Here is a 12,307-nt window from a genome sequence, read left to right on the forward strand (position 1 = left end):
GATGAGGTCTCGCTGCCCAGGCGGGTCTCGAACCCGCGGGCTCAGGCAATCCACTCACCTCAGCCTCCCAAAGGCGAGGGATTACAGGCTGAGCCACTGAGCCCGGCTTGAGTAGGTTTTAATTGAACTGATGAGCTTGTTTTTTGCCCGGAAGGCAAACCAGTCCTGACTGAGGGAAGGCACATTGAAAAATCTTAAATTAAAAATAAAGAAGGAGTTTGTGGAATTATACAGTCATTCTGGTCTAATTAACAATGTTTTATAACTAACATCCTTCTTCTGTTTAGTAACAATAGTGATAATGTGACTTCTCTTCACATTAGAGAGTGTTGCATTTTCCTACATTTACATCGCTCCCCTCAACACATGGTGTTTGGTAAACTACTCAGTATAAGAAGCAGTTATAGTGTTTTATAGTATATAAACTATGTGATATACATGGCCACTTGAAAGCCAGTACTATCAGGTTGACTTTATGGAACATTACACAACTCAGAGGATTCTTCTGTGGATTACACTAACAGAGAACAGAACTGTGATGCAGACTTAGTGGCTGTCTAAAAGCATTTCACACTCAGACATTAATGTACATGAAATTAACTTGACATAACACTAGTAAGCTGTAATATTTCATATAGAAGATGTCAGGCACCTGCTAAATGTTACTTTCCAAATGGAAATGAAAGTGAGATGATCAGAAAAAGATCATCCTTGCCTCAAGCGAGCTTCTGAAGCTGAAGCAAATTACTTAGCCTCAGAAATTACTTCTTCATAGGGGATTCTGGCATCCTGATTTTAAAGTGTTCTGAAAACAAAGTGTGTGACTCATGAAAGAAAGGACACTAAACCCGGAATTTGAAATTATGAAAAATTTAGGCCGAAGAGGTAAAATGAAAACAGCTGTTGGGAATGAAAAATGGCTGTAGGAATTTAGTTACAAGTACTTCACAAAAACATTTTCATCACATTTACATAATATAGCATTACAGTACAAAGCTGGCCGCCATCCTGACCAAGCAAGTTCTCTTATCTAACAAAAATAATCTAGATACATTTCCTTGCAAGGAATTGTCATATGTTTTCCATTTTTGGTACAAAACATAGAAAAAAACATTGGCACGGTATGTAGTGATAAGTCATTTTTTTCTTCCCATGTACCAGTTCCAAGTATCTTGCATTCCAATTTGAATTTGGAAAAAATTAACTATTGATTCAATTAATTCAGTCTCTGTTTATACCTCTCAAAAATGCAGCATGGAGTACAGAGAAAGAAAAACTAAGTTTGTTTACTGAGTTTCTAATATGTATAATACATAAAGAAGGGTTGGCTGGTAAAAGAGAAAGAAAAATCTCAATCTGACTTTATGTAGATCACAGAAAGTTGTGAAAAGAGCTGTATAAAAATATGCACTTGTGCTTTAGAAGCTTTTAGCATACAATTAATAGCTTAAAATAGTATTTACTGCTTCCCCATAAGCCTATTTTCTGATGTATTTACACTCTCACGATTTTTTTACATAATTAAAGCAAATGGCATGATTTCAAATATAGATAGGTTAAAAATATCTGAACCTTGAAACTGCCCCATCCCCTCCCCAAATATTACGTATATGTGGTGCACAGCCCAACATACTCAGCGGGCTTACACCCAGAAAATTTAGATTTTTTCATAAAAATTTTAAACAGCAAATGTATATAAAGTTTTTCTTTTTTTAAAAAAAGCTTGTCCAAGGGCATTCAGATTTAATGGCTTTTTAAAATCATACTCGGTGTAGTGCCTTGTGGCTGCCTCTGTGAGCCAGAAATAAGGGAAGTTCATGGATTCCCCCAAAATGAGTTGCTACTTTCTCCCCCATCATGTATGGCTTTCTATCAAGATGAATCCCTTTTACAAAAAAGCGGGCTACACAGGCTGCTGAGACCAGTCTAGAGAGGGCACTCCCAGGCTCAGGCTGTGTTCTAACTTGGATGCCACACCATCCACCAGAAGAGCCACGTAGCCCTGGAGGCTGTGAAGCTAACTAGTTTATTGATAATTTGGTCCTAGTTGTTTTGCTCATTTTCTGTAGTTTTTTCCTTAGATATATCTGTTCAGTAAGCTTCTTATGAATCCTTCCAATCGATGCTCTTGAGGAAAATAGTCAAGATAAACAGTGAGGGTGACGTGTATGATAGGAGATGAGTGGAGGAGCTGAACACTAGCTACGCTACTGAGTCACCATGGGGAGTGAGCTCACAGGCACAGTCTTTGCTTCTTGTATCCTGCTAGTTACAGTGAATCGGCTCCATGGTTTGACAAGGGCACACAGGATGACAGCAAAGGAGATTGCCAAGTATTTGTTCTGTCACTAAGTGATTGTTCAAAAGAACATGTATTTTTCTTCATGGAACATAACTTTCTAAAAATGAAATCTGGGAACTTGAATGATTCAAGGTCAAGTATTACACATGAGCTCCTTAACTTATACTTGTCCTTGCCATTATGAAGGAGAGCCTCTTGTTTATACCACTGTGATCTGCAGTGCCCTCTTGTAGATCAAGAGGTCCCCGTCTCTGGCTTGGCTTTAGCTGTCAGATGGCAGCCTCAGGCTTTTGCACTTGAGGTCATCTAACGTCTTCCAGTGTTTGTAGTTATCAGCCAAATGTTGCATCAGGGCTGGCAGATGTGCAAAGGCTGCAGGAACAGAAAAGAATCAAAAGAAACCTGTTAAATTGAATTAGGCCCCAGGAGCATTTATAATCCCGGGCCTCTCTGGGACAAGTTTGGAGTCAGAATTGGAGGAGGGGGTGCCCTGAGTTAGACCTCAGGCTGTAAGTAAATGCACAAGCACAGCAGTCCCCAACTTTCTTGGCGTCAGAGACAATTTTTGCGGAAGACAATTTTTCCATGGACTGGGGGGAGGGGAGTGCAGTCAAACCTCACTGCTAATGTTAATCTACCACTCAAAGGAGCGTGCAGCCTAGATCCCTCACATGCACAGCTCACAATAGGGTCCACGCTCCTGTGAAAATCTAATGCCGCTGCTGATCTGGCAGGTGACGGAGCTCCGCTTGCCTGCCGCTCACCTCCTGCTGTGTGGCCCGGTTCCTAACAGACCACGGACCAATACCACAGTCCACGGCCCAGGGGTTGGGGACCCCTGCACAAACACGAGAACAAGTCATTCAGCACTAGTTTCTGAAATACAAACAGGTCCTTTTAATTAAAATTGAAAAGATGTTTATTGGTGACATTAGAACCTGTGATTTAAAGAACACTCAATACATTTGTTGCATTCTTTCTAGAGCTTCTTCCAATGATAGAAAAAAACTGCTGTAAGCTTCAGAAGCATGTCCTTTGAAGAGGCAAAGGCTTGTTTAGCGAGTTACCAAACATCCATCGAGCCTTCTTTACCCAAGGTTCTGTGCCAGGTGCTGGGGATGTGAAATGTGCACAGGCATCCCAGCTCACCTGGCCACAAACAGCTGACAGCCAATTTTTTTGGTTAATATCTTTCATGTACCTTGTGGCCCAACCTATGTCATTAAAGGTAATCACAAAGTATACACTGTTCTTCGTGAGTAACAAAACACTAATGGTCTTACCATCCCAAGCATCAAACATGTCTGTTATGAAGTAGTCGATGAAGGAGATCTGGGACTTGGGGATGCTGCAGGTATTCCGGTCAAACACTGGCATCACCACAGGCAGCCCCTGTCTCTTTTCTTCATCGGTCTGTAAGAAGAAAACACATGACACAGGGCTGCAGAGCACACGAGATGCTTTCACAGTAACATCATGCTTCTCAGAACAACCTGGGAAATGGGTCGTTATCCAACTTTTTTCTTCTTTCTCCCCTGTATTCCTCTATTCAGTCTTGACTGCCACAGTCAGACAGACAGCACAAGGACACTTTTTTTCTGGCTTCTGTAATGGAAACCTTAACAGCAGACAGTAAACTGCTCCCTATCTGTCAAATAGACACATTCATTAGACTACCTTATAAGTGCCCTGAGCCATATGTAAGCCAGCTGAGCTGGCTCAGGTCTGCTGACTCCCAAGTCTCTTTACGTGTACCACAGCCTCTCCTGACGCACTGGTCTCAGGGCACTTAGCTCCTTTTCCATGATCTCTTTATTATCACAGAGTCAAACTATTTTCAAAGTGTGTGCTACTGACTGGCACACACTGAGGGCGCAGGGGCAGTGGGAGGGACTCAGTGAGCTTGCACCAGACTGTATCAGCAGCAGTAGCCCTTGTGTCATTCACTGCCATGTTTGTGAAACCAGTTTCACTTAAGAATCACCTCTTTGAAACCTCTAAGAATTGCTCATTTTATTAAATCTTGACCTTTGAGCAAGGGTCCCCAACCCGTCCGTGGCTTGTTAGGAACAAGACTGCACAAAAAGGAGAAGAGCCGTGGTCAGTGGCTTGTCAGGAATCGGACCGCACAGCAGGAGGTGAGTAGTGGGCGAGCAGGTGAAGCTTCATCTGTAGTTACAGCTGTTCCCCATTGCTTACATTCCACCTGAGCTCTGCCTTCTGTCAAGTCAGCAGCAGCATTAGATTCTCATGGGGGCATGAGGGATCTAGGTTGCATACCCCTTACGAGAATCTAATGCCTGATGATCTGAGATGGAGCTGAGGCAGTGATGCTAGTGCTGGGGAGTGGCTGCAAGTACACATTAACACTGGCAGTGAGATTTGACTTCAAAGAGACCATAATAAATCAGTTGTTTGGAGACTTATATCAAAACCCTATCAGTGAGTCGATGTACTTCATTTGTACAGTGGCATCTGGTGACAGACTTTAAGTCAGAATCCAACATTTATTTTAGACCACGCATGGCATGCCCGTTATTTTATTCACCGTTTCCATCCACACCTCTTTTTTTTTTTAATGGTGAGTTGTATAATTAGCTCATTATATATTACAATGTAATAATAGAAATAAAGTACACAATAAATGTTATGCGCTTGAATCATCCTGAAACCAACCCCCTCCCCCAGTCCGGAAAAATTGTCTTCTACAGAACCGGTTCCTAATGCCAAAAAAGGTCGGGGACACTGTCTTTGAGTACACGTCTCTTTAATATTCTGTGTGACAGAATGGGACATCTCACATAAGCACTTATGCCACATGCCACAGGCTGCGGTGTCTTGAGGAAAAGCACTTAGTGATTAGGTGGGAGCTGAACTGGCTGCTTTTTTCTTGAGCACTGTTTTTACTCAAAAGAATGACTGTCAGACACACTGATTGCTCGGATTTGGGTATTATCCATGTAGTGCTTTCACGGTATGAAGATCTGAGCTTGATGTACTCTGAAGCATGTGACATGTGTGTGTCACCAGGGCTGAGTGCTGAGACCCACATTTCCCAGTGGGATATGGAGCCTGTGACCAGCTCACCACAAGCCCTACTTGTAACTTGTTGGATTTTTAGGTCACCCTGGCTTGTGAACATGGGTATGTTCCTTTTTGGGAAAAGGATACCTCAACAGGAGGCTTACATTAAAGAACCTAAAAGTGCTTTTCCCAACTCTCCATTCACATGCTTTGAGAGTAACTGGAGCTGACGTCAAGTCCTTTCTGGTGGGTCCCGGAGGTCCATGCGTGGCCTCCCACCAGCCTCAGCTCCGCTTGCTTGGCTCAGGCATTGATGAAGCAGCCTCAAAATATCCTCTGGTCACTTCATAGAGTAGTTTGCTGCCTGTCCTACTTTTCCAAATTTCAAGGGCTCTGTCTCTCTCTCTCTCTTTTTTAAAGCAGGATTTATTAAGAGGACAGAAAAGCTCCCAGAGCAGGAGGGAACCTGAGGGGGTTGCCCTCAAGGGCTCTTTCAACCTTGAAAACTGCAGATACCTTGCTGGGTCCTCTGCTAGCCAGTGCCCTCCCAGCCCTTGTGGACATCAGCTGTTCTCTGTCCTGCCCTTCTTTGTTCTGCTCCAATAGTGCATTTCAGCCATGCAGACCCCTAGTACGCTCTACTGTGGCTACTCGTTTGTCTCTGTCACACACATTTGCATGGGTCCTCGAGCGTTTGCCTTGGAAGTAGAGCTCTATTTCATGGGTCATTTTGCAGGCCACTGCCTTCTGGGCTTTTCTCTCTCCTCCTTACAGAGCTACAGGTAGCGTGACCCACATATTGCTACTCTCCTTATATAAAAATTCTATTTTCCTCCTTATTAATTTTGCTATAACGCTTTGTTCTCTCAGAAAGTCTTCCTATTTCCACATTTCTAAAGCCTTCCCTTTATCTAAAAAAGTCTCTGTGAACTCCCATAGCATTTAACATATACCTCCCTTAGGTGTACTTTTCATTTTTTACCAGCACGTGGACCCATCTGCATCTACGTCTCTCCCCAGCTCGATGTGAGTTGCCCAAGGCGGTGTATATGTGTCTAAACTCATGCCCGTGTTCCCACAATGCATGCTGGAGACACTCAGTAATAACCTTGTGAATGAATGGAAAATTTCCCATATTTTGTGGAAATTCAGGCTCCCACAATTTGAGGACGAAGTTATTTCAAAGGCTCAATTTATCTCTCTCCTCCTAGAGAGACTTCAGCTAGTGACCAACCACATCAGTTAGTGCCTGAGGGAGCTGTTAAGTCCCGTCCAGCTAGAGGTGAGCTGTTTTCTTCCAGCGAAGAATAGTTAGCTAATTGATAAAAAATTCTTAGCTTGAGAATCCAGAGTTCTAGGACCCGGGGCCCATTCCCAGAAGGGAAGTGGAGCTTCCCTAGAGAGACAGCACCTGTGCAAAATACTCCTCTGAGATCCTCCCGGCCCATTCGATGCACAGGTCCAAGGGTCGGCATGGATTGGCCACATCAGCACACTTAATCATCATGCGTTTGATCAGCATTTGGTTTTCAGGAAAGTTCTTCCCAGCAGGGTTGCGTTCACAGTCACCGCCCTCAATCTAGAAAACAGAGGATCTGGTCAGGGGTGGTTCCAGAAGATGGTAAAGCCCACAAGGGCGAACTCACCAGGCATTCACGGGTAAGCACCCAGGCACTCTTAGGCATGACTGGGACTCGGTGAAGGAGGCTTTCCCTTTCCTTAATTCTGTATAGAATATACTGAGGCATTCTTTTAAAAATGTCAAGAAATACAGACATGCAGAGTTGGAAGGGTGAAAGTCCCTTTCGTCACCCAGCTACCTTCACCCTCATGTCCAACTTCTTTCCCAAACGCAACTGCTACAGCAGTTTTGTTTTGTTTTTGTTTTAAGCAATTTGATATATACTCTTAATAGAGGGAATTCTCACAGTTTTATCAGAAGAATGTGTAAAAGCAGAGCCTTCAGTTACTTTAATACATTAGAGGTTGGAAAATAGTACATACATGTGACCCTTCAATTATTTATTATTTCTACTCATACCCACCAGCTCCCTTCTCCTATCCCACCCCTACTCACCCACCCCCGCCTACTTGGTTTCTCTTAAGGCACATGTTCACTCGTGTTTTCTTGGCTGTTCTTCCGCCAGGGTGGTAGGGAGTGACAGCCAGGTAGGTGTGGGGTTCTTGGAGTAGAAGATGGGCCATACAGGAGCAGGTGTATTCCATGTGGAGAAAGACCAGAGAAAGCCTGGTGCATATCTAGTGATGCTGGTGTCCTGAGCCATGTGGCCAGGCCTCTGAGAAGGTGCACATCAATGCAGTCACAGGCCACTTACATAGAACCTGGAAGATTATTAGCCTCTACTTTTAAAGACACCATTGAATTGAGTGTGCAAAACCAGTGAGCTCTTCAGAGCTCTGCCAAGCTGAAAGACAGCATGACATTTAGGAGTTTTGGCTTTGTTTTGAGACTGTACTATTTATTAGGCCATTGATGGGTAGGATATATTCTGGAGGTTGTTGATTACTTACCATTGGGAAGATACTGCTTATAAGAAATACTGCAGTAAACAGTAAATCTCAACACGGAGTTTGGGGCTGTCATGGATAGATGGCTTCCCAATTCTTCATTCTGTGATTCTGTATAATTTTCCCCTTGAAATCTCCAGATTCTTGCTTCCACAGGTCCTCTGTGGAAGGAGGGGCTCTGGCTTGATGCTGGGAGATCCTGGGGGCTGGGGCTGAACAGGTGAGCTGAACCTTGGCCCTTTTTCCAGGCTCTCACGGGCGGGTCCTGCACAAATAGGCTCCTTGCTGACCATCAATGCTTTGAAGGTGACCCCTCATTGTCCATCCACTTCTCCAATCCCTTCTGCTCAACCCTTTCTTTATGGGGCTGTGAACAGCTTCATGGGTTCAAAGGACAGTTGATCCCTTTTTATACAACAGAGATGTGACCCTTCTGCCCATGTTCCTAAAGCCCAAATTGGTAAGAACTGAATTAGGCAGGTCCAAAGTATCTCAGTGAGTTTAAAAAAGGAAAAATCGACAAGTGCTTTTGTTTTCTAGTCACTCCTAATTTTACCATAGTCTTTGAGTCCTGGTATGCTTTCAATGTAGATCTACAGGAACATTCTTTATTCTTTAAAACATTCTCCAACTTTGAGGGCTCCCAAGAGCTCAGAGAACAGAGAATTAGAAAGACTTTGGATCCCCTAGGAGACCACCGCTGCCATCAGTCTGCTTGTCTGCATCTCTCCTCTGTCGTACTTTTTGGGTCTGGTGTTTTTTGTCACTACAGGCTTTTTCTTAGGAGCTTAGAGCTGCTGTGGACACTGTCAATTCATTTTCATCCCCAAGAAAGCATGTGGCCAGTATTTCAACCCTTTACCGGCTCCAAACAAGCAAATAACCACCTAGCATTCAAGTGGGAGAATGAATGCCCTGGGGCCAGTGAGGGTCTCGTGGCTGTGTACCCTGATGTGTCTCCTGGTGTGGAAAGTGCTTACCTCTGCGGCCATGGGCTTGTTGATGCTGTTCACAAATTTGTTCACGTGTTCAAAGTGTTTTGTCATCTCCGTTGCCAAAACCATGTCAATAATAGCCTGGCGCAGTGTTCGATAATGGTTCCTAAAATAACCAGAAGACAAAAGAGCCTTGTTCACATCGTGTCCTGAGTGAGAACTGTTCTGCCCATTTTCCACACTTCCCACAACCCAGGAGGAAGCCAGGGCAGAGCTAAGAAATGAGTGGAGATCACGAAAGATAGACTGCCTGCTCGTCCTCATGGTAAGCCAGGACACACAGACATGACTCCAGTTCCCAGTGACAGCTGACCCTTCCTCACATGATTTATGAGAATTTTAAAAAGTACTGGCCGGGCTCGGTGGCTCAGCCTGTAATCCTAGCACTTTGGGAGGCCAAGGCAAGTAAATTGCCTGAGCCCGTGGGTTCAAGACCAGGCCGGGCAACTTGGCAAGACCTTGTCTCTACAATAAATACAAAAAAAACTAGCCGGGCATGGTAGTGCGTACCTGTAGTTCCAGCTACTGGAAAGGCTGAGGTGGAAGGATCGCCGGAGCCCAGCAGGTAGGCTCTGGGGTGGTTGTGAGTGTGCCACTGCACTCTAGCTTGGGCAACAGAGTGAGACTCCAACTCAAAAAGAAAGTGCCTGTCACACAGCGGGCATTTATTTTCCAAGAATGTCAAGACAGGTGGGAGGGAGTGACAGGCTGGTCTAGCAGCCAGGCCAGCTGGCCCTGCATCCCATGCAGACGGCGGTTCCTCTTGGAGAGGACTGCCACGACTTCTCTCAGTGGTGGCATTAGAAGATTTTCCTGTTAGTAAGTTCTCTAGGCGATGACTCACAGTTGTAATGGCTCTGAGTAACAACCAATGACTATCCAATTCCTATCATCTTTCTCTCACTTTAAGAGCCAGGATGGGGGCTGAATCAAACTGACTATTGGAAAGAATTCCCTGTGAAAGTTTAAAAACTAATCTTTGATACTGGTGAAACTGAAGCTGAAGCTAGCATCTTCAGTTTTCCCAGTTTTCTGGAGACTAAACAGATAGATTCACATTGATAAGCAGCCCAGAGGCTCAGGTGAGGTCCGTGCCCTCTGTGTCTGCTCTCTCCCGGGTGTCGGCCCACCAGCCAGGCTGGTGTTTTATGGCAGATGCCCACTGCCTGGCCACAGGGCTGCTGGCAGGTAAGAGGAACTGCTCACATCTGTCGCATGTGGCCAGCTCTCACCAGAAGAGAACACAGGCCTGGGGGAGCCTGCCCCGCCCACCCTTTGGGCTGTAGCACCTCTGCTGGGACCGCCTCAGGAGGCAGGATTTCAAGTGGTCCAAAATTGAGCTGGAGGAGCAGGGTTTTGGCTCCATCTTCCCTGAGTTACACAAAAGACAGGGTGTCCTCCTGGGAGGATGAAAAAGATCTGCGGTACTTACTAGTAAAACAGCCAATATTTAAGTAGTGCTTTGCAGTATATAAAACGTTTTCATGAACTCACCGAAGACCAAGTGAGATTGTAAAACACAAAGGCCATCTGAAAAGTCAACTTACGTTTCCAAGGGCCAGGTTATTATTTCATTACCTGATCCCGTGGTACGGCTATTCTTACTTCATCTTTCACTAAGAGGAAGCTACTAAGTATTTGGAGAAGTTTGGGAAAGCCGTTTCCCACTGAGACTTCACAAACCTGAGCCCTGGAGCCTGAGCACAACACACCTGTCAATGTTCTTGAAAATGTTGCATTTCGTGTCCTTGACTGTGAGCTGGAAGGCCAGGGCCGTGTGGTGACTCTCCAGAACTGCAGTGTCATTGTAGAGCACGGCCAGCTCACTGCCTGCGTTGCAGAGGAAAGAGTTGGTCCTTCCTGGGTGGTCCACGTCATGGACTGTGGCAGCGATCAGGGCTGCCACCTCATCCAGCTGATCCAGGCTTCCCTGGAGAGGGGGAGGGCACGGTTGAGCATCACCTGCTGGATTTCAAAGACCCACATCCATCCCTGCCTGCCAAGAGGGGAAGGGCTGGGGATATGGGATTTGCAGAATGTTCTGCGGAGCCGTCTCTGACTTCCTAGTTGTGTAGAGGCAACCTTGGGCACGCCAAGTCACCTTACTGTGCCGTGTGTTATCTGGAAGGACCAGAAACCTGCTGCAGTTACAATGGACACCGAGGCTCTTTCTCCAGAGTCCATTCACTCCAGGTCTCTGGGGAGAAGCCAAACAGACCTTCGGCTTGCCTGTCGTGTAGTATTAATGTGACTGCCATGGGCAGACACAGCAGAGGGCGGCCTGTGATAACAAACATGACTTATTTTATTTGCTTGCTCCTGAAGAGATTTTGAACGTGCTAGTAGCCAATGGTGCCAAGACAAAACTATTTCCATGATGGTGAAATGATCAGAGTCAAGCAGGAAAAGAGGACCCAGGGGAAGAAGAAGAATTTTGCTAGGAAAAACAAGACTATGGAGCTCTTAGCGCTAAGAACAAATTCAGTTCTGGGCTAGCAAGCAGCAAAGGCAAAAAGGGAAACCCTATTTCCATAGCTCTGATTATGTAAGTAAAAAACACAAACCAGAGCATCTGGAGATACAAGTGTTTTCCTGGCTTGCAGCGTTTGGAAGAAGCTTATTACATAAGAGCTGCGGTACCAGGAATGTATTCATTCATTGCACACGGGTGCCCCCTGGGTACCCTTCTCACACACAGTGCCAGAGTTACAGCGATGGTCCTCGCTGGCACATCCCTGTACTAAGGGAGTGCATGATCTGGAGGGAGAAAGACGGTCCATTTAGAAACACACATAGAGTAACTTACTATGGGATGTGCTAAGAAGGAAAGGCCATACGCTTTGCGAGGATAGTCATGGCGCCTGCCTAGTGCAGGACAGCACTGTCCAGTAAGCTTCCTGTGGTGATGGAAAAGCCTTCTATTTGTGCTATCCGCTACAGAAACTGAGACACGTGGAGCTGCTGGATACTTGAAATGTGGCCAGTGCAATCATGGAACTAAATTTTGAATTTTATTTAAGTTTAATAGCCATTGGTGGTTAGCGGCTGCCATGTTGGATAGCACAGGTCCACGGTGGCCAGGGATGGCTTCTTTAGGGAAGCCTGAAGATAAGCAGGAATTAGCAGACAACATGGTGAGGGAGAGGATTCCAGGCAGAAAGGGCAGCCTGTGGGAAGCTCCGGAGGTCAAACAAAGCAAGGGGTTCATTCGGGAAACCTAAAGAACATCAGTGTGGCTGAAGGATGGTGAGCGGGAAAGCGCGCCCAGGATGAGGCTGGAGGAGTGGACATAATTTTTGGTGTTCCCCAAATTCTCTCTCTTAGGCTTGTGGGAGGAAAAGTTGCTTCTCAGGTGAAGAACAGTGAATCAGACTCAGCCCTGTCCTGTGATGACACCAGACAGCCACTGGGCTGCATGTGATGTGTGGTTAGGGCTGCAGGGGCTCCCCTGAGAGCT

The 12,307-nt window shown here is 45.5% G+C and overlaps 1 protein-coding gene across 7 annotated transcripts in view; it reads right to left on the reverse strand.

The window, feature by feature from the left end:
- Positions 1–854: 854 nt before the first annotated feature.
- The window catches only part of PDE8B (phosphodiesterase 8B), a 104,643-nt gene continuing 93,190 nt past the window's right edge, over positions 855–12,307 (reverse strand). For 6 of the 7 annotated variants that reach the window (XM_021710065.1, XM_021710049.1, XM_021710054.1 and 3 more), the window contains 5 exons: positions 10,563–10,780; positions 8,836–8,956; positions 6,738–6,905; positions 3,586–3,715; positions 855–2,674 (listed from right to left, as the gene is read on the reverse strand). In XM_021710065.1, coding sequence (XP_021565740.1) covers positions 2,565–2,674; positions 3,586–3,715; positions 6,738–6,905; positions 8,836–8,956; positions 10,563–10,780 — 747 coding nt within the window. In that variant the 3' untranslated portion in view covers positions 855–2,564. The remainder of the gene's footprint in view (positions 2,675–3,585; positions 3,716–6,737; positions 6,906–8,835; positions 8,957–10,562; positions 10,781–12,307) is intronic. The other variant, XM_021710060.1, reaches the window with a different exon arrangement.

This window comes from Carlito syrichta, unplaced genomic scaffold (genome assembly GCF_000164805.1).
Source record: "Carlito syrichta isolate Samal-C Ts95f unplaced genomic scaffold, Tarsius_syrichta-2.0.1 Scaffold74866, whole genome shotgun sequence".
Classification (NCBI taxonomy): Eukaryota; Metazoa; Chordata; class Mammalia; order Primates; family Tarsiidae; genus Carlito; species Carlito syrichta.